Here is a 21,445-nt window from a genome sequence, read left to right as displayed (position 1 = left end):
ATTGAATATCTATGGAGAGAGTACAACTCCTTATCTTGTTCCTAATTATAGTGGAAATGTTTTGAATTTCTCTTCTTTTAGATTATTTGATTATGGGCTTGCTATAAACTACCTTTATTATGTGGAGGTATTTCCGTTACATCCCTAGACTCTCTAGGCTTTTATTATGAAGGGATACTAGATTTTGTCAAAGGCCTTTTCTAAATCTAATGAAATGATCATGTGGGTTTTTTTTGTTTTAGTTTGTTTATATTATTGCATCTTGGCCTTTTGGCTAAGATCAAGTGTGGTTTGTTTATGTAGGGAATTATATTGATTTTTATATATGTTGAATCGTCTCTGCATCTCTGGGTTGAAATCAACATGATTATGGTGGATGATCTTTTTGATGTTTGTATTTGACTTATAAGTATTTTGAGAATTTTTGCATCTATTTTCATAAGGAATTGGTCTATAATTTTCTTTCTTCCTTTGGTCTTTGTATGGCTTTGGTATGAGGGCAATAGTAGCTTTGTAAAAATAATGAGAAAATATAATCCTTCAGTTTTTATTTTGTAGAATAATTTGAGAAGTATTGGCATTAATTCTGCTTTGAAGGTCTGGTACAATTCTGCATTGAATCCATCTGGCCTTTTTTCTGGTTGAGGACTTTTAATTACTGATTCTATTCCATGGGGGATTATAGGTCTAGTTAAGTGGATTGTTTGATCTTGCTTTGATTTTTCTGTACCTTTGACCTGGATTGTCCTCTTGTCTCTATACTTCTATTTATAAGTTTAGTCTTTTGGGAGCATCCCAGATTTCTGAGATGTTTTATGCCTGGGATTTTTCCCTTTTTTTAAGTTGTAAAAAGGCTGAGAGGGGAAGTAGGAAAGATATAGGGGCACCCTGGGTCCACACCACGAGGCAGAGCCTAGGAAGTGGAGGTGGGGTGGGAGGAGGCGCTCCTGCAGGCAGACTGACACAGGACTAATGAATCTGGAGAAACTGGCACAGAAGAGCAAGGTTGGAACTTTCCCCCTGTGCCCATGTCCTCAAGGGTCTTCCCCAGTTTCTTTTCTATTAGTTTCAGTGTGTCTGGTCTTATGTGGAGGTCCTTGATCCACTTGGAGTTGAGCTTAGTACGAGGAGATAAGAATGGATCAATTTGCATTCTTCTGCATGCTGACCTCCATTTGAACCAGCACCATTTGTTGAAAAGGCTATCTTTTTTCCACTGGATACTTTCCGATCCTTTGTTGAAGATCAAGTGACCATAGGTGTATGGGTTCATCTCTGGGTCTTCAATCCTATTCCATTGATCCACTTACCTGTCACTGTACCAATACCATGCAGTTTTTAACACTATTGCTCTATAGTATTGCTTGAGGTCTGGGATACTGATTCCACCAGAAGTTCTTTTACTGTTGAGAATAGTTTTAGCTATCCTGGGATTTTGTTATTCCAGATGAATTTGAGAATTGCTGTTTCTAACTCTATGAAGAACTGAGTTGGAATTTTGATGGGGATTGCGTTGAATCTGTAGATTGCTTTTGGCAAGATGGCCATTTTAACTATATTAATTCTGCCAATCCATGAGCATGGAAGGTTTTTCCATTTTCTGAGGTCTTCTTTGATTTCCTTCTTCAGAGCCCTGAAGTTCTTGCCATACAGATCTTTGATTTGTTTGGTTAGAGTCACACCAAGATACTTTACATTGTTTGTGGCTATTGTGAAGGTGTCATTTCCCTAACTTCTTTCTCAGCCTGCTTATCCTTTGAGTTACTGATTTGCTTGAGTTGATTTTATAACCAGTCACTTTGCTGAAGTTGTTTATTAGCTGTAGGAGTTCTCTGGTGGAGTTTTTTGGGTCACCTAAGTAGACTAGCATATCATCTGCAAATAGTGATAGTTTGACTTCTTCCTTTCCAATTTGTATCCCTTTGACCTCCTTATGTTGTCTAATTGCTCTAGCTAGAACTTCAAGAACTATATTGAAAGATATGGAGAGAGAGAGCAGCCTTGTCTAGTCCCTGATTTTAGTGGGATTGCTTCAAGTTTCTCTCCATTTAGTTTGATGTTGGCTACCGGTTTGCTGTATATTGCTTTAACTATGTTTAGGTATGAGCCTCGAATTCCTGTTCTTTCCAAGATTTTTAGCATGAAAGGATGCTGAATTTTGTCAAATGCTTTGTCAGCATCTAATGAAATGACCATGTGGTTTTTTTCTTTGAGTTTGTTTATGTAGTGGATAGCATTGATGGATTTCCATATATTGAACCATCCCTGCATCCCTGGGATAAAGCCTACTTGATCATGGTGGATGATCATTTTGATGTGTTCTTGGATTCGGTTGGCAAGAATTTTATTGAGTATTTTTGCATCAATATTCATAAGGGAAATTGGCCTGAAGTTCTCTTTCTTTGTTGGATCTTTGTGTGGTTTTGGTATCAGCGTAATTGTGGCTTCATAGAACAAGTTGGGTAGTGTTCCTTCTGTTTCTATTTTATGGAATAGTTTGAAGAGTATTGGTGTTAGGTCTTCTTTGAAGGTCTGATAGAATTCTGCACTAAAACCTGTGCTTTTTTTGATTGGAAATCTTTCTATGACCCATTTTATTTCTTTAGAGGCTATGGGACTGTTTAGATGATCTATTTGATCCTAATTTACTTTTGGTCTAAGATCAGAATTGACAAATGGGACCTCATAAAATTACAAAGTTTCTATAAGGCAAAGGACACCAACAAAAGGACAAAACAGCAACCAACAAATTGGGGAAAGATCTTCATCAACCCTACATCCAACAGAGGGCTAATATCCAATATATACAAAGAACTCAAGAAGTTAGACCCCAGAGAACCAAATAACCCTATTAAAAAATAGGGTACAGAGCTAAACAAAGAATTTTCACCTGAAGAAATTCAGATGGCTGAGAAGCACCTTAAGAAATGTTCAACATCTTTAGTCATTAAGGAAATGCAAATCAAAACAACCTGAGATTTCACCTCACACCAGTCAGAATGGCTAAGGTTAAAAACTCAGGAGATGGCAGGTGTTGGTGAGGATGTGGAAAAAGAGGAACACTCTTCCGCTGCTGGTGGGATTGCCAGATGGTACAACCACTCTGAAAATCAGTCTGGCAGTTCCTGAGAAAACTGGGCATGACACTTCCAGAGGACCCTGCTATATCACTCCTGGGCATATACCCAGAGGATTCCCCAGCATGCAATAAGGACACATGTTCCACTTTGTTCATAGCAGCCTTATTTATAATAGCCAGAAGCTGGAAAGAACCCAGATGTCCCTCAATGGAGGAATGGATACAGAAAATGTGGTATATGGAATACTACTCAGCAATTAAAAACAATGAATTCATGAAATTTTTAGGCAAATAGTTGGAACGGGAAAATATCATCGTAAGTGAGGTAACCCAATCACAAAAGAATACACATGGAATGCAATCACTGATAAGTGGATATTAATTAGCCAAGAAGCTCTGAATACTCAAGATACAATTAGCATATCAAATGATTCCCAAGAAGAAGGAAGGAGAGGGCCCTGGTCCTGGAAAGACTTGATCCAGCATTGTAGGGGAGTACCAGGACAGAGAAATGGGAGGGGGTGATTGGGGAATGGGTGGAGAGAAGAGGGCTTATGGGGCATATGGGGAGGGGGGAACCGGGAAAGGGGAAAGCATTTGGAATGTAAACAAAGAATATAGAAAATAAATAAATAAAAAAAAAAGGAAGAGCAAGGTTGGGCTGCTTCTGACTGTACGTTTTCAATTCCTTGGTTAATTTGCTTTGACTGAGCTATATATTTTTTCTACCTTATCTTCAAGACCTGAAATTCTTTCTCGCATGTCTTAATCTGTTGGTGAGGCTTTCCTGTGAGGTTTCGGCATCCTGAGTTTTCACTTCCAGTTTTATTTCAATTTGGGTTTTCTTTGCTGGTTCTCTTTTCTTTGTTAAGTCCTACTTTCATGCCTTAAAGCATCTCTATTAGTTCATTAAACTGTGTTTTAAGGACTTTTTAAAAGCATTTATCCATATTTCCCCTCAGGTCTGTAAACATCCATAGTTGCTATTTTGTCTTGTGCTTCAGCTACAGTGGTTTTTTGAGGGCCCATTGCAATGCTGTTACTTGAAGGAGATATATTGTCTTGAGTGCCCATGTTTCCATTTGTGTGCTAGGATCCAGGCACCTAGAATTATGACGTTTGAAGTGTTTCATGGTGTAGGTATCTGTTCTTGTCTTCTTTGAGTGGTTGGTCTGGTTTTTGGCTTCTCTTGTCACTCTGGGTCCTAGGCAAATGTGATGGCCATGGGGTCCCCATTAGAGAGCATTTCTGTAGGTTGGTGGGTATACAAACAAAGTAAAGGTGGGTTAGGAGGAAAGGCTGAGAGGGGAAGCAGGAAAGATCTAGAGGAATGAGGGTACACACCCAGAGGCAGAGCCCAGGAAACAGAGGTAGGGTGGAAGGAGGGACTTCCTGTAAGCACATAGCTGCCAACTGTATCTGGAGAAACTGGAACAAGAGTGGGGTGAGAGGAATCTGACTATATATTTTTTTTTAATTCCTTGATTAATTTACTCTGGAGAGGCTTTTGTGTATCCTAAACACAGCACATGGATTTACGTTGTATGCACAGCCCAGTAGGAAGTGTTTCCACACTCATGTGGTTATGTATTTACCCACCTCCCAGGGTGCCCAGGCAGCCATGTGCAATGGAAAGTCTCCCGGGTCCCCTTAGCACACCTGTTGTTTTATAAGAGCGTTGGCAGAGGATGAAACCAAGCCATACAAGGTTAAGAGGAGGAACCAGCTAGCCGGAGCGGCCTCCCACCCACACCCTGGTGTGACAGGCACAGGCGTGGCAGGCGTGGACAGTGGAGAAAAGAGACACCAAGGAAAACTGGCCTTGGGCAAGGTGGGCTTGCTTTCTGGGTGGTAAAGAAAGCCTTTTATGAAACCTGGAGCAGGAAGCTTGGCTCCAGGGTCTGTTGGGTGTTGGGCTCATAAGGCAAGAGGGCCATACAGGAGCTATCCCTGGTCAAAGGGAGAATGGGACCACCAGCTCAGGATTTGAGAAAGGCTTGTGGGGGAGAAGATTAAGGTAGGTAAGGCCACAGGAAAGGTCAGAGTAAAGGGTCCGTCAGGGACGAGGCTGAGCCACACTGTGGCCATGTCTGTGTTCCAAGAACACAGTCTACTGTCTGCTCACTCTGCTGCTGTGTCTGTGTTCCAGGGACACAGTCTACTGTCCGCGCCCTCTCTTTCAGAGCCTCGTGAGGAATTCACGAGCCCAGGTCTTCTCTGGAGGCTGCTGAGGAGACAGAATCCATGTCTGTACACACAGAAACAGACCTGAGCAGGGTCCTGGAGGGGTTCGCGACTGAATCACTCCCAGTAGCCGGAAGCACAGAAGTGTGTCCACTGATTGATGGACAGATAAGGAAAGTGTAGCAGATATACAATATGGAATGTCGTATTCAGCCTTAAAAAGAAAGACATTTGGGTATGTTCTGTAAAAAGGATGATCCTAAAGGACATCATACTTAGTGAAATAAGCCGGCCACCAAAGGTTGAGTAGCAGACCATCCCTTTTATGACTGACATCTAGAGCCATCAGGCTTATAGAGACAGAAGAGAGGGACTGGGGAGATGGGTTGCTAAGTGTGCAGTGGGGAAAGCAGTTTATCTCACAGGGAGGTTAAGTTCTGGCGGCAACACTGTGCACGCAAACATGGTGCAAATTACAGGCTGTATGCTCTATGAATTTTACTATCAAGATAAAAGATGTGCATTGGTTCCATTTGGCCGAGTTTTCAGTACCTTTCTGTCCACTTCAGGCACCACAAACACAGGACCTTGCTACCCACTCATGTGTACAACAGGAATCATTGGCACGGCTTATCCTAGATGTAGACACCATCCAACACAACTCGGAGAAAGGGAGTCCTAGAGAGTAGGAGCTGCCCCATCCTGGCCCATATGAGAGCAAGTGACCGGAGCACCTCTGTGAGGGGCTGTCTTCTCTTCCAAAGGGCGGCACTGAGCTAATAAACAATGCCAGCCAGATGGGAGGTTCATAGGAGTTACTAAGCCAAGGTCAGACTAACCCTGCTGGCTGACGAACATGAGGAAAAAGCATCTCTCTCTCTCTCTCTCTCTCTCTCTCTCTCTCTCTCTCTCTCTGTGTGTGTGTGTGTGTGTGTGTGTGTGTGTGTGTAGCCACCAATGGGTCTAAAATGAAGAGTGGTATGGTCTAGTTGGTATTTTAAAAATGCTTCTGATTCAGGCATAGTGGGACACCCAGGGCATCTGGGTAGGAGGCTAGGAAGGACACAGACCTGGGCTATGTAGACAGAGACTGTTTTAAAAAAATAAATAAAGATACTTCTGTAGCTTGCAGGTAGCTCAGTAGTAGAGCACTTTCCTGGCATAATCAAGACCCCAGGTGTTGTAATAAATAAAAGCTGCTTTTCTGTGTCTTCGCTGAGGGGCATGGAGTCCTATGTCTGAATTTTTTTTTTGTCCCTGGATCTGTGCACAAGCTGCTTCCAGGACAGATGTGCAAAAAATTGCCTCAGTGCACAGGGGGTTCTGTGGGCTGCTGTGACTTTTCCACACAAATTACAGAGCCTCCTGTGTATATGGGATTTGGTTCTCCTTGGGTGGGGGTCCTCAGGTGACACCAGAGAAGGAATGCTTTAAGGCACAAACTGGAGACAGAAACAGGTGGTGTGGCACCAGAAACCACGCGGAGGGACAGCCAAGTCGGAAAGCAGGGCCACCCCTCAGAGCTTTCGTTGTTCTTTGCTTCCTTAACAACCGTGGAGTGGTATTAAAAACCCAAGACCGTCCAGGCAAGCTGTTTGGAGGAAAAATGACATCAATTTTGCTTTATTACCATATGAAACAGACAATGAATCTCTCTGTGGTAACCCCCCCCCCAAGGCAGCCCACCATTAGAATGCTCACTGGTTCTTACACGTGAACTCATGCTAGAAGCCCTGGGAGGCTCCTTCACCACACACAGCCAGTCTCTGTTTCAGGGCGTCTGGGGACTCTGGAGTATGCATTCCCAATCCATGCCTGGGGACCTCCCATAGAGGTCCTGTGAAGTTAGTAAATTTAGCCCTTGCCTTTTTGGGTGAGGTGTGAATGGGGCAGAAGGGGACCCTGAGCAGGGGCGGGCTCATCCTGAGTGACAGCCTTGTGAAAAATCCCAACTGGTGTGATGACAGGTACGTCCCAGTCTATCCCAGCCTCTCATTCCTTCTCTGGTCCCTGTCTGTGCTCCCAAGCATCTCTGTGTCCCCAAGTCACCCAACTGAGAGAGCCACAGTGTGCTGTTGGCAGCAAGTCTACCTGCTTGGCTCAGACTGCTGAGGGAATGTGACGAAGGCGGCCAGGGCTCTGAGCTCTGACTGGAACGCGGCCAGAGTTGGACACCAGGGACAGACTTTCCAGACAATTGGCTGCACTGCTGCAGGCCCAGCCAGGTGTCTCCCTAAGCGTCAGGCACTGCCTTCAAGACTTCCCCTGAGCAGGAATTTCCATGGGAAAAGGAGAGGCAGAGCATCTTGTTTGCTTGTCTCCGGCGTCCACCTCGGTTTGCTGCTGTTATCAGATGTTCAGCAGGCTTTCCTGGCCCGGAGGGAGCTCCCGTGACCATTCTGCCCTGCCCTGTGCCCTGCCCCACCCCATGCAGCTCTGTGGGTGGGAAGCCTGTAAATAACAGGTGACAGAGTGCTCAGCTGTGGTGGTTAGGCTTGGCTAAGGGTTCCCTGGGATTGGAGAGCCTGTATTATAAGGGGGATGCTGTCCTTCGTTACTAGTCATGACGTTGTAATAGTTACCTTTCTCTTGTGCTAAAACAGCATGACCAAGGCAATGTACAGAAGGAGAGGTTTATTTGGGGGCTTAGGGTTTCTGTGGCATAACAGCACAATTACCATGGCAGCAGGGAAATATGGCGTCAGGCAGGCATGGAGGCTAGAGCTGGAACCTGAGAACCGAGGGCTCACATCTCAAAAAGACAAGCATGAAGCAGAGAGATTGAACTTGAAATGGTGTGTGGCTTCTGAAACCTCACAGCCCACTCCCAGTGACATGCTTCCTCTAGCAAGGCCATCTCTGCCAGTGCTGCCCAAACAAGACCATCAACTGGAGACCCCCAACCGTTCAAGTGCCAGAGTCTCTGGAGGGCATTTCTCATTCAGTCCACCACAGATATTTAGGGCATGAGGCTTTCTTTCTTTTTTTCTACTTTTTATTCGATATATTCTTTATTTACATTTCAAATGATTTCCCCTTTTCCTGATTTCCCCTCCCTGCAAGTCCCATAAGCCCTCTTCCCTCCCCCTGCTCCCCCATCCACCCTTTCCCACTTCCCTGTGCTGGTATTCCCCTACACTGCTGCACTGAGCCTTTCCAGAACCAGGGGCCACTCCTTTTTTCTTCTTGGACATCATTTGATATGTGGATTATGTCTTGGGTATTCCAAGCTTCTAGGCTAACATCCGCTTATCAGTGAGTGCATACCATGAGTGTTCTTTTGAGACTGGGTTACCTCACTTAGGATGATATTTTCTAGTTCCAACCATTTGCCTAAGAATTTCATGAATTCATTGTTTTTAATTGCTGAGTAGTACTCCATTGTGTAAATATATCACATTTTCTGCATCCATTCCTCCATTGAGGGGCATCTGGGTTCTTTCCAGCTTCTGGCTATTATAAATAAGGCTGCTATGAACATAGTGGAGCCTGTGTTCTTATTGCATGCTGGGGAATCCTCTGGGTATATGCCCAGGAGTGGTATAGTAGGGTCCTCCGGAAGTGTCGTGCCCAGTTTTCTGAGGAACCACCAGACTGATTTCCAGAGTGATTGTACCATCTTGCAACCCCTCCAGCAGTGGAGGAGTGTTCCTCTTTCCCCACATCCTCGCCAACACCTGCTGTCTCCTGAGTTTTTAACCTTAGCCATTCTGACTGGTGTGAGGTGAAATCTCAGGGTTGTTTTGATTTGCATTTCCCTAATGACTAATGATGTTGAACATTTTTAAAGATGCTTCTCAGCTATCTGAAGTTCTTCAGGTAAAAATTCTTTGTTTAGCTCTGTACCCCATTTTTAATAGGGTTATTTGGTTTTCTGGGGTCTAACTTCTTGAGTTCTTTGTATATATTGGATATTAGCCCGGCATGAGGCTTTCATAAATGAATCATACTTTTAAATGTGACAACAGACACATTATCGAATTTATTGTCGCAGCCATGTGTAAGTTTAGTGACAATGAATGCATTCACCTGTCACCTACCTAGCATCCAGATGGCCTCATCTTTGAGAACTGACCCTGTGCACCCATTTCCTGTTTCTAGCATTTTTCTCTATTTTTCCTCTCCAAAGCCCCTGGGATGTGAGGCTGTTTTCTTCCCTCATCTTTTCTTCATGCATTCATCCCAAGGGAGGCACACACGTCTTGGAACATGGAATATGCGTGCCACTAGGCTATTCTCAGCCTGACAGTGGATGATTCTATCTCAAGGACTTGCCCTGGGTTCTGTCTGGCATTCACACATTTGCCTGTGTGTCCTCTGTTCCTGCAGCAGACCAGAGCACCTTGACCAGAAGCTCCTTGTCACACTACTATCTTACTTAAGTAATTAAAAGATGTAAGGCATGCTCACACAGTATGGCCTAGCCTGGCCTGGCCTAGCAGTGAATATCAGGCTCACCTCCAACTTCCAATTCCTCCATCTCAGTCTCCCCAGTACTGGGATTACAGGCGTGAACCTCACTGTCTTAGGGTTACCATTGCTATGATGAAACACCACGACCAAAAGCAAGTTGGAGAGGAAAGGGTGTAATTGGGCTACACTTCCACATGGCTGTTCAGCATTGAAGGAGGGAGGACAAGGATTCAAATAAGGCAGGAACCTGCAGGCAGGAGCTGATGCAGAGGCCGTGGACGGCTGTTAGAAACCAAGTCTACCAGCCCAGGGGTGGAACCACCCACAATGGACTGGGCCGTCCATTAATTAAGAAAATGCCTTACACCTGGATTGTCTGGAGGCATTTTTCTCAATTGATAATTATTAGTAAACTCAGAGAAATTTTCTCAAATAATTCTAGCTTGTGTCAAGTTTACATAAGACAAGCCAGCATACCCACCGTGTTTAACTTCACATCATTTATGTGTATGTATATGTATATATGTTGCATATATATAATAAATAGGTGTTATATTCATATATATATATGTGTATGTGTAGCATTTATTCATTCATTTCTTTATATTTTATTGTGTGCATGACACACTTATGTCCACACTCCAGTACATATACAGAAATCAGAGGACAACTTGCAGGCGTCTATTCTACCTTTCATCATGTGGGTTCCAGGGTTTGAACTTATGTCATCAGTCTTCACAACAAGCGCCTTTATGTCATCAGTCTTAGCAACAAGCGCCTTTACCCCCTAAGCTATCTTGTCAGCCTGCATGCTACTTCTTTAAACCCATAATATTCTTGAGTGTCTTTAGGGTTTCGCTAGTATAGTATTACAGTTATTGTGCATTTAATTTTTTATGTTTGGGTGCTGGGATGGAACCCAGGGCCTCCTTGGGCTACATCCATGCTGTCTCGTTGGGTTCACATGCACTCCGAATGCATTGCTTAAACAGCCCCCTGTGGCCAAACCCTGTACAACTTGAACTGTTTCCTTTATAACCTCAAGCTTGCTTTCTTTGTTTGGAATTTCCATGTTTAGAACTGATGTATACCAGTTGAGGTCCAAATCCTCATACTGGGTATTTCAGGAAAAAAATGAATTAGAGCCATTTGGGAGGTTCTTGAAATATCCAAACAAGGAAAAAGTTGTGTGTTCCCTTCTTGCCCCAGGGTCAGGAATAGATAATGAAGAACTGACTTCAGAATTTGCCTGTAGATGGACAGCCCGGCATTAAAGGACAGATATTTTGTACTTGAGGACAAGGCATTTGGAGGGAGGCACTGAGAACATAGCAGTTGAGTGCATCCCCCCCTTTTTCTTATGGGAAAAATAATTAAGTTGCACAAAGATAGATTTTAATTTAACCATAATAGCAGTGTGCAAGGGCCAAGCTTAGACACAGCTAATGCTGCGTCACAGACAGAGCTGCCCACAGTCTGTGCTTGCTAGTTTGCAGGCTCGGTAGCCTTTGGGTGGCCAGCCGCACTTGGCCTGGACTGACCTTGCCATCTGCCCTGGCCATCGATTCATGCTGCTTCTGCAAAGTAGGAAGGAGGCACTGAACGGGGGTGGTTTAATGCCCTTGGTATGAAATCCCCTTCCAGGTGATGTCTATGAGCTAAAACTAGATGCATAGAAAAAGCACTACTGCCTGATCCTCTATTTCATATAACTATGACCACCCTTATTACCTCTCCATCAAACCTCTCAGAGTTCTGCTTTTGCTATCATAGAGGAGAGGACCTGGGGTGAGTCGTGCTGACCTGGGAGCCTCACATCCAATGGGATTTCTTGGTTCTTGAGAACCCTGGTTCCTCTGCTGCATGATTTTTTTTCCCCCGTTCATTCTTCCTTTAGAAGACCTTCTGGGACTTCTTGATGTTAAGTTCCTGAACAGTAAGTTCTGCTGACAAGAGGCATATTTGTACCTAAGTTGGTCTTCTGTAGCCATGATGGAATAAATACCCAAGACAAGAACTTCACAGAGAAAAGTTCTGTCCTGCCCACAGCTTGGGAGGTTCAGGTCCAATTCTGGGAGACCCACTACTTTGGAGGCTTGCAAAGAGCATCTGGGAAATGGTCTCATCTATGTATATCTGTGTATACATACATATTTTTGCTTAAATCACATTTTATTGACAATGAAGTTTAAATTGCATGTTAATTATCATTTGTAATTTTTCTCATATAGAAGAAAACAGTGCATTTAGATTTTTTTTAATGGATACTGTGCTTTTTAGACAAGTTTTAAAAGTATAGAAAAATTGGGCAGGTAGGATAGAGTTCACATGCACAATTGTTTGTATTTTTAGCATCTTGCATTTACAGTTAATAAGCAGGAGACCAGTATTGGCTAATACCTAAACTATGTCCATACTTTAAGCAGATTTCTTTAGTTTTTATCTAGTAACCTTTCTCTGTTCCAAGCTACTATCCAGAACACTGCTCTACTTAAAAAGCTATATTTGTTTTGTTTTTTTTTTTTTGATTTATTTATTTTATTTATATGACTACACTATATGAGTGTCTGGTCTTCAGGCACACCAGAAGAGGGCATCAGATCCCATTAGAGATGGTTGTGAGCCACCATGTGGTTGCTGGGAATTGAACTCAGGACCTTTGGAATAGCACTCAATGCTCTTAACTATTGAACCATCTCTTCAGCCCAAAAAGTTATATTTGTATCTTTATTTTTCTCTCTTACTAGGTATACAACATGTTTCAGCACCAGAGTCTTGGGATAAAAATTAACATTCAAGTCACCAAGCTGGTTCTTCTGAGACAACGCCCTGTAAGTCTTTGTGGGTGCCTTTCAGAGAACATGCTGAGAATTTGATGGGTTTGGCTGTGTCTGCTAAGGAGGGCAAGCTTGCTCATCTCCTGGCTGTGAAGATGACACTCCTGTGAGAGAAGAGAAAGAGCCCGGGGTCTCAAACCATGGGAGTATGCAGGCTGCTTAAATCTCAGGGACTACTGAGCCATGGGTTCACACTCATCTTCCCCTGCTCCTAGAAGGTCTGGCACATGGCTGTCATGTGTGCAGAAAGCTGAATGAGGTCTCAGAAGTAGGACTTTCCTCCTGGAGCTCCTGCTTCACTGGGACCCAGTAGAGCATTGGTTTTGGTATTTCAGTTGAGTGCTTCCCTTTAAGCCAGGGCTACCTGCAAGGTGAACCCGTCAGTAGACATCAAGGGAGTGCACTGATTTTGGAGACCATTCTGTTTCTGAGAAGTATTTTGGTTTGCTTTAATGTTAGTTACTATTTGAACTTGTAGATAAAGTCCTGAATGGTCACCCTTGGGGCCTCCTGAACATCCTTTGGTTCTAGGCTGTCTCAGGGCATCTATTGAATTCTGTCTTCGAGAATATCTACCATTTGTAATATAGACTGGGGGCAGCTTTGGCTTCCTGAATGACACTATCTTTGACTACCTCCTTCAATTTCTTTTAGGCCAAGTTATCCATTGGGCACCATGGCGAGCGGTCCCTGGAGAGCTTCTGTCACTGGCAGAATGAGGAGTATGGAGGAGCACGCTACCTCGGCAATAACCAGGTGCCAGGAGGGAAGGATGATACGCCTCCTGTGGATGCTGCTGTATTTGTGACCAGGTAAGCCTGGTGCAGGAGGAGACAGTCCAGTTGTGAGAGCATGTTAGCAATCCAGAAGTGGATGGTCAGCTTGGATGGAGCCTCTGTCTACTTGCTTGGACTGTAGGATCCTCACTGGTCAAATGGGACTGTTGTAGGTCCAGCCTCTGAGAAAAGAGCTATTGCCTATAAGCAGTGCCTGACCCACAGTGTTAGTCATCCAAAGCTCTGTTGTCAGTATTAGAAGAACACTGAGATTCTAGGTAACCAGAAACTTAGAACTTTCTAGAAATCCACTTACTTCTCCCTTCTTCCCACTCCTTCCTCCCAATAGCATGCTCGTAAGAGGGGGACTGAGAGCGTTTGCAGCTGCTGCGCTCACTTAGGCAACATGTTAGGGAGGAGAGTGTGTGATGGAGTTCCCTGTGGGAGAACTCCATGGCCCCTGGGCAACCTCACAGCCTTGCAGGACCATCCGCAGGACCCTCTAGAAAACTCCATCTTTCAGATACCCATGAACATCATGTGAAGAACTCTTGTTTGAAGCAGGGGTTAAGGTTTTTTCTAGCTGCCATCATCCTTCTAGACCAAGGGGCCAAGAAGTAAATAGAAGAAACCCAGGGCAGCCTCTGAAGCAGCAGGCAACCACACTGCCATAGCTTCTTTTTCTTTTTTCTTTCTTTTTTTCTTTTTTTCTTTCTCTTTTTCTTTCTTTCTTTCTTTCTTTTTTTGGTATTTTATTTTATTTTATTGTGATTTTTTAATTTGATATATTTTTATTTACATTTCAAATGATTTCCCCTTTTCTAGACCCCCCACTCCCTGAAAGTCCCATCAGCCCCCTTCCCTCCCCCTGTTTTCCCACCCAACCCTTCCCACTTCCCTGTTCTGGTTTTGCCCTATACTGCTTCACTGAGTCTTTCCAGAACAAGGGGCCACTCCTCCATAGTTTCTTAGTACCACCGTAGCTACTGACCAAAAGCAGATGACCCTAAATAATAAAAATTATCCCCTTACATTCAAAATCGGGGTGTCAGTAAGGCCCCACTCTCCCCGAATCCTCAAGGGGAGGGTCGTTCTCTGTTTTCTCCCTTCTGGCGGTTGTTGCCACTGTTGGCAGCCGCTGGCTTGTGGACACCTCACTTGAGTGTCTCTTCCACCACTACAGGGCCATCTCTCGATGTCTCTCCTCTGTGTCCGGATTGAGCTCTTAAGAGAACATTGTCTTTGGATTAGGATCTACCTCAACCATTGTGACCATTTCTTAACTGGATTATGCCTAGACCCTCTTTGCAAGTAAAGTCACATCTGTAGGCACTTAACCATATCTATTCTGGGGTCACAGTTCTAGCACACACATGCAAACATGTATACATGTATAAATATATATGTGTGCATACATGTATACACACACACACACACACACAGAGAGAGAGAGAGAGAGAGAGAGAGAGAGAGAGAGAGAGAGAGAGAGAACACATATACCTTGCCATTACCAGACTACTGACAGATGTCTGATCCCTCTTCTAGAAAGTAAATCAGGCAGATCAGTCACCAGCCCCTGGGATTGAGAGGCCCTCAGTAGGCATGCTGCTTCCCTATGAGAACAATTGCTACTTGCATGGGTTCGGTTAAATGCCTAATGGCACGCTCCAAGCATAGTCTCTTAGATAGTTCTGCAGCTGTGGTAGGATCACCAGCTGGCATGCCTGCTTTAGGTCTGGGCTTGCCAGGCAGAGAGTGCTGGGCATCTCAAGGTGCTTCTTCCTTAGAAGTGTTGGGAACCCATCTTCCCTAGCTAAAGGCTGCTACCATACACTCAGGAATGGCATTTGGGGACCTATTGGACTGCCTATAGAACACCTGAAGGATTGCGCTGATGGGGGTTGGGGAGGCAGATGTTTGGAGGGTGGATTCTACTTGGTAAGTAGGCAGGAATCCTGTGGAGCTATGTTTATGCATAACCATAAATTTTACGATTAATTTCCTACATGAAATTAATTAGGTCTAATCAAATGAGGTCTAAGAGTCCTTCATAGAGAAGAACTTGTTTTAAATAACCCCAGGATTGTAAATTGCAGCTAAACTTCTAGTATCCCTACTTTGAGAGTAGTTTTTATAAACACTATAAAACTTAGGGATTCTAGTGTTTATTAAAAATATTACTAACTTAGGGGATTCTCTTCCGACACCATATTTGAAACCGCTTTTTGCCTTCCCGCTATTTCCTTTCACAAGAAGCTAGTGAATATGTTTGTAACCTACCCATCTTACTAATGTTTCTGGGATGAGACTATTTTAAATGCACCCATCAGTTTCTGGGGTGAGACTATTTTAAATGCACCCATCAATTTTATACAATACATCAGTTGTCACCGAGGCTTACAGAGACCTCCAGAATGGGAGAGAAAAAGCATTTTGGAGTTGTCCTGTTCTGGAAATAAAAACTTTTTTTTTCCTAGAGAAAATAAACATCATCGAAATCAGAGTTGGCAAAACTTCTGGTGTGGGTCTTTTATAAAACCACAAATAGCCAAGGAAAGAAGTACATGTCCGTAATCCCATCACTTAGGTGGTAGAGACAGGAGGATCAGGCGTTTAAGGTCACCTGTGCCTACACAGTTTGATGCAAGCTTTTAGACTATGTGAGATTCTGTTTTAAACAACAGAATCAGCTAGGGACCTGGGAAGATGGCTAAGTCAGTGATGTGCTTGTGGCACAAGCATGAAGACCGAGTTTGAGCCTCGGGAACCCAAGTGAAAGCACTGGGTTCGCTGGTGTCCATTTGGCAGTGATGGGAGCTTGTTGACTTGCTGCTGTAGTCCAGTGGATAAGGTTCGCTTTCAGTGAGAGACCTTGTCTCAAAAAAACTGAGGTGAAGAGAAATTAACAACATCATCTTTTGAACACACACACACACACACACATAAACACACATGCATACATAAATACAAGTACAAGTGCACACACAAACAAATGCACACACACAAACACAAGCAAATGAGCACACACCCATACAGACAAACACACACAAGTGCACACATGGACAAGCCCATATAAACATGTGCATGCCTAGGGGCCTGTTTTCTTGTTCCCTTTCACGATGACACCTCAGGGCTGCCTAAGCCTTTGTTCTTGCTTCTGTGAATGAATCACTACTTAGCTACACCCCCAGAGGCTGTCCTTGCAAATGTTGACTCGAGCAGCCGCACAGGGGTGGGTGGAATAAGAGCTGGCTGAGAAGCCTGGTGTATGACCAGGAGCTGGGGCTGCGATTCCTGAGGTTGAGCTAATGGCAGGTTGATGTTTTGCAGGGAAATGGAATGCAAGGGCAGCAGCTGCTTTAGAGAGGTGCCCTTTCTGCCCAGAGTTAACCCTAGCCAAGTGTTGAATAGAAAATCGCACAGGCCAGGCAGTGTTCAGGGGACAGCATCCCCACATTCCGGCCTCGCGTCTGGACAGCGTGATGGTTTTCTTTTCCTTCTCTCTTTTGGCCAGTGGCTAAGCCTGGAAGCTGTTCTCCTGGACACTGGCTGCTACAGAGGATGTGAACATGATGTCATGGCTAGCAGAGGCAGTCAGCTTTTCTGCAGCTGTGTGTGTGTCTAGGCTGTAGACAACCACCATGTGTACTGTGGTTGGAGGCCAGCCAGGGCCACACAGAGGACTGGGGCTCCAGCCCTAGTGGCTTTACCTTTGCTTCTGAACTTGACCTAGGAAGACAGGCACATACTGTTTCTCCCCAAGCTCTGTGCTTCTGTAGAGAACATCAGAGAGACATCTCAGCAAGTGTGCAGGTCTGGCTGAGGGTCACGCTGGGATCCCCTGCAGGTCCCAATCCTCAGCACCTCAGAATCTGTTTTCTTCCTGACCCTCTGCTTCCTGTTCAGTAGCCTCCTAACCAGGAAACCCAAGAGCAAAACAGCAAAGTGAGGACAGGAGGCTTGCTTTGACCACTTAGCATCTTAGCCCCGCTTCCTTTCCACAAAATTCATTGGTTTGTGGGTAAGGTCATGATAATAAAGGGTTTAAATTTTTTTCATAGTAGCAGATTCTTTAAGTTCTAGATATTTATTGCACAGTTCACAGTGACATATGCTTAAGGACCACCGTGAAAGTGGATCTTAAGTATTGTCACCAACAAACAAACAAACAAAAACCCCCACAAAACTAAAAATACAAAAAACAAAACCTTAACTCATTCCTGAGGTGATGGATGTTTCTATTAGCTAGATTTTATCCTTTCACAATATACACATCCAACCTCATATTTGCATTGTATAAGTATAAATCATTTTATATGTCAGTTGATAAATGATAATATTAAAACTAGTTGACCAAAACAGATAACCCAAAGTATATCTTTTTTGTTGTGAAAAACTTGGGAATTCCCAGAAGCAGAACCTATTGAGTGGCAGCCACAGCAGACCTTGGTTGCCTCCCTGACTCTGCTTACCTCCTCTCTGGCCATACTTCTAAGCTTTCATTCCCATCCATGCCTCCTGCCCTGCCATTTCCTCTGGCCTGCAGGATGCCCAGTGTGCTTGTGGAGGTGACTCTGTCCCACAGTGCTCAGTTGTCAGCCCAGGCCTGGGAATCTGTGCATCAGGATGTCAAGCAGAGCCATTAGGCCTCCGATCCAGAGCCTGTGGGTGAGAGCCGTCCGTTGCGATCCATGCCTAGCAGGAGTAGGCGGAGGAATGGGCACACTCTGGGTGGGGCTCGCTCCTTTAACACACAGCACACTGGGGATGAGCATGGGCTGGGATGCATACAGAGATGACTGTGGGTAGAGTGGGAGGAAAGTGACAGCCCCTGCATGGCTCCCAGAGTCATTGCTGTGAGTAGGTAAGATCAGAGTGAAGGCCAGAGTCACGGTCATGAATGATAGAGTGGAAACGTGGGAGTGTTCACCAGGGCAGGTCAGTTGGGACCAGGGCTGCCACCTGCTGTCATACTGTGCTGAGTGTCTGGCTACCTCTAGGATCTCTCCGTCAGTCTGTCTGTCTGTCTTTCTATTTATTGGTGAATGGAGCATGGCTTGGTTGGGGACTGTCATTCTCCTCCTCTAATTCCGTTTCTGTGGTTGGCTACTAACTGGGGGAATTTTAAAGGGAAGTCTGGGAATGTTTGTTGATGGACAAGCTGGGCTCGCCCCTTCATCTCATCAAGAGAGGTGACTGAACCCACGGGCTCTGTGGGACCAAGGCTGGAGCAGGCTTTGAACCTCTGCTTTCTCACTCATCCACAACTGCACACCTGGGGGATCTCTGAGAGCTTTAAAATGATTTTTAGAAATGGCTTTTTGTTGCTTTTCCGTGGCTATAAAGAATGGCTCTTCTAGCTCTCCAGGTTGAGTAGCTTTGAGATCCCACCACAGTTAGCTAGTAATTAATTGTCTCTGATCCCAAAAAGGCCTTTTAATTTTTTTCAACTTTTGAAAGAATAACTTCTTTCTAAAAGCTATGCGTGGAGAAGTTCAGCTGTAAGAGGGAGTCCTGAGGCAGTGAGGTGGCTCAGTGTGTGAAGGTTCTTACCGCCAAGTCTGATAGCCCGAGTTCTCTCCCACAATCTACCTCCAGAAGAGAACTGACTCCCTCACCCCTCTCTCTGTGTGCTCTGTCACATGCACACACACTTCACAAATAAATGCAAAAAAATTAATATGGGCTTCTTGCATGTTGACAGACATTGTTTGTCTAAATTAAAGCAACAACATTGTAAGATCACCAACCCATATTAGTATGTAATTTTCCTCTCCAATTCTTGCAGAGTACCACATACATCAGACTGTATCTTTTCTTTTCCTTTTATTTTTTTTTTAGGACAGATTTCTGCGTTCACAAAGATGAACCTTGTGACACCGTTGGTAAGTTTCCACCTCTGACAATGATTCAAAGAGATGATGCATCATGGGACTTGTAATCTGATGGAATTACCTCCATCTCCTCAAACATGCTTAGTATTTTCTGTTGCCTCTCTTCCTGTAAATTGGTTCCTCTATTTCCTTTTCAGGTGAGTTTTGAGGCTGCCTATGACAGAAGACATCTAGATGATGGGTTGAGAAAGAATGTTATAACAAGTCAAACCAAGGGCCAGAGCTGCCAAGTAGCTCCAAGATGTCTAATGTTGAGAGTGTAATCGTCTCTAAGCATCTTGTCTGCCCTGGCAGCTTGTTTTCTAGTCTAAACAGTACTGACATCTAGATACAGATGTGGATGTCTTTCCTTTCGTCTGTCTCTCACCCACCCTTCATATGTAGGTTCCCTTCCTTTCTTATTTTCAGTGATACCTGAATTGCCCTTCCATCCTTAAAGGATACAGGTAGAAACCTTCCTTCTTCTGGGTATAGTGGTGCACGTCTTTAATCCCAGCACTTGGGAGGTAGAGTTTGCCAGATCTCTGTGTTTGAGGCCAGCCTGGTCTACAAAACAAATGCCAGGACAGCAAGGGATACACAGAGAAACTCTTTCTTGGAAAACAAACAAAGAAAACCCAAACAGCCAACAAACCCAAATACCTTTTGTTTGTTTTGTTTTGTTTTGTTTTGTTTTGTTTTGTTTTGTTTTGTTTTTTGAGAAGGGGTTTCTCTATATAGCCCTGGCTGTCTTGAACTCACTCTATAGACCAGGCTGGCCTTGAACTCAGAAATCCACCTGCCTCTGCTTCTGCCTCCCAAGTGATGGGATTAAAGGCATGAGCCACCACTGCCTGGCCCCAAATACCTTTTTTTAAAAGCGTAGGCAGAGTACCTGTCTAAGAGGAGACACCCAGAGCACCCTTCTGTGTCTCCTGCTCTCTCACACAGGGAAGGAGCAAATATTGTATTACCCAAAGAAAAGAAAAGTTGGGAATCTCATATGGTCATATGCTTCGAATTACAGACATACCGGTGGGAAGCCAGCTAGGATTGACATCATATCTAATATTGTACAGTTCAGATGTTAGCAACCTGTTTCCATGGAGTCTTAGTTCTGGGTAGCCTTGGCCTCTGTTAGGATTCTATGTGACTGAACTGGGTGACTCAAGTTTCTTTACACAAAGGATGACTGCATTGATTAGGTGATTTAATGAGGCCCTTCAAAATCTGGTTTGATGATAGCCAACATTTATTCTATATGTTGCAGTTTGTGATTATCTTATTCCTTTATCAGTCTTCAAAACAGATCAGAGAACAAGATCTCAAAATTCAGCCAATAGCTATCTGTGCTTTGCCCCTGAGGACTGGTTCCATGGTGGAATCCCTGGACAAAGGCAATGCCAGCTTTGCTTTGCTGGTGGGGTAGCGAGCCAGGGAAGCGTGTTGCTGGCACAGTGCTCTTTCCAGAGTTCATCGTGTAGCTCTTTTTGGAGTTTGCATCTGCATCTGCATCTGCTTTGCGCTGCACCGTCTCCTTGCCTAGACCCAGGAGGCATTAATTCCTCACCTAGCCCTTGCTCTATACTCCCTGATTTCCCAGAAGCCTGCTGTGCAGTGCAGTGCAGTGCATGGCAGTTTCCACAGCATGTGTCCTGCAGCACCTGGCTGAGAACCCAATTGGCTTTTGTGTACCGTGTTGCATAGCTAAGATATCACAGAGAAGGAATGAATACAGATGATATAAGCTTCGTGTCCTTGAATAATGTGTACTGGAGCATGTGCCTCTCTTTCCTATGATTGACAGCTACCCTTCCTTTTATTGTGAGTATACAAACTATCTTATGAGATGAATCACACACCTCACCCCTTGTGAAAGATCAAGTAGCTAATTCTAATCAAGTGTCCTTCTCTTGCCTACTCAATAGTCCGATGTTTCTTTAAGTACTTTTCTCATGACATTTTTCAACACAAAATGCTGCAAGGTCCTGGGTATCTCAGGTGACAAAATCTTAGGTTTCACAGATCTGGAGGCCACTGGTCCAGGTCCAATTGTCTTCAGTCTCTGGTGTCCCATGAGGGTTCTCCATGGCTTGCGGATGGCTGCCTCCACACCTTTCTCTTACTTCTCTGTGCTCCTGATCTCTTTCTTTTCATGAGGACATCAGTCACAGTGGATTATGGCCCACGTTTATAACATCATTTAACTTTATTTAATTACATTTCTCAAAGCCCTGTTTCAAAATATAGTCATATGGGGGGTCAATTCTTCATGCTGTGGAT

The 21,445-nt window shown here is 44.2% G+C and overlaps 1 protein-coding gene across 1 annotated transcript in view; it reads left to right on the top strand.

Annotated features, from left to right (window-relative positions):
- Nucleotides 1-21,445, top strand: part of Adamts17 (ADAM metallopeptidase with thrombospondin type 1 motif 17) — a 312,892-nt gene that overhangs the window by 63,783 nt on the left and 227,664 nt on the right. The window contains exons 5-7 of the mRNA XM_052161031.1: nucleotides 12,424-12,507; nucleotides 13,168-13,325; nucleotides 19,131-19,174. Of these exons, the coding sequence (XP_052016991.1) occupies nucleotides 12,424-12,507; nucleotides 13,168-13,325; nucleotides 19,131-19,174 (286 nt within the window). The remainder of the gene's footprint in view (nucleotides 1-12,423; nucleotides 12,508-13,167; nucleotides 13,326-19,130; nucleotides 19,175-21,445) is intronic.

The sequence above is a fragment of the Apodemus sylvaticus genome, chromosome 1 (assembly GCF_947179515.1).
Source record: "Apodemus sylvaticus chromosome 1, mApoSyl1.1, whole genome shotgun sequence".
Classification (NCBI taxonomy): domain Eukaryota; kingdom Metazoa; phylum Chordata; class Mammalia; order Rodentia; family Muridae; genus Apodemus; species Apodemus sylvaticus.
The sequence above is the reverse complement of the archived record's forward strand: the minus strand, read 5'-3'. Positions and strand labels throughout refer to the sequence as shown.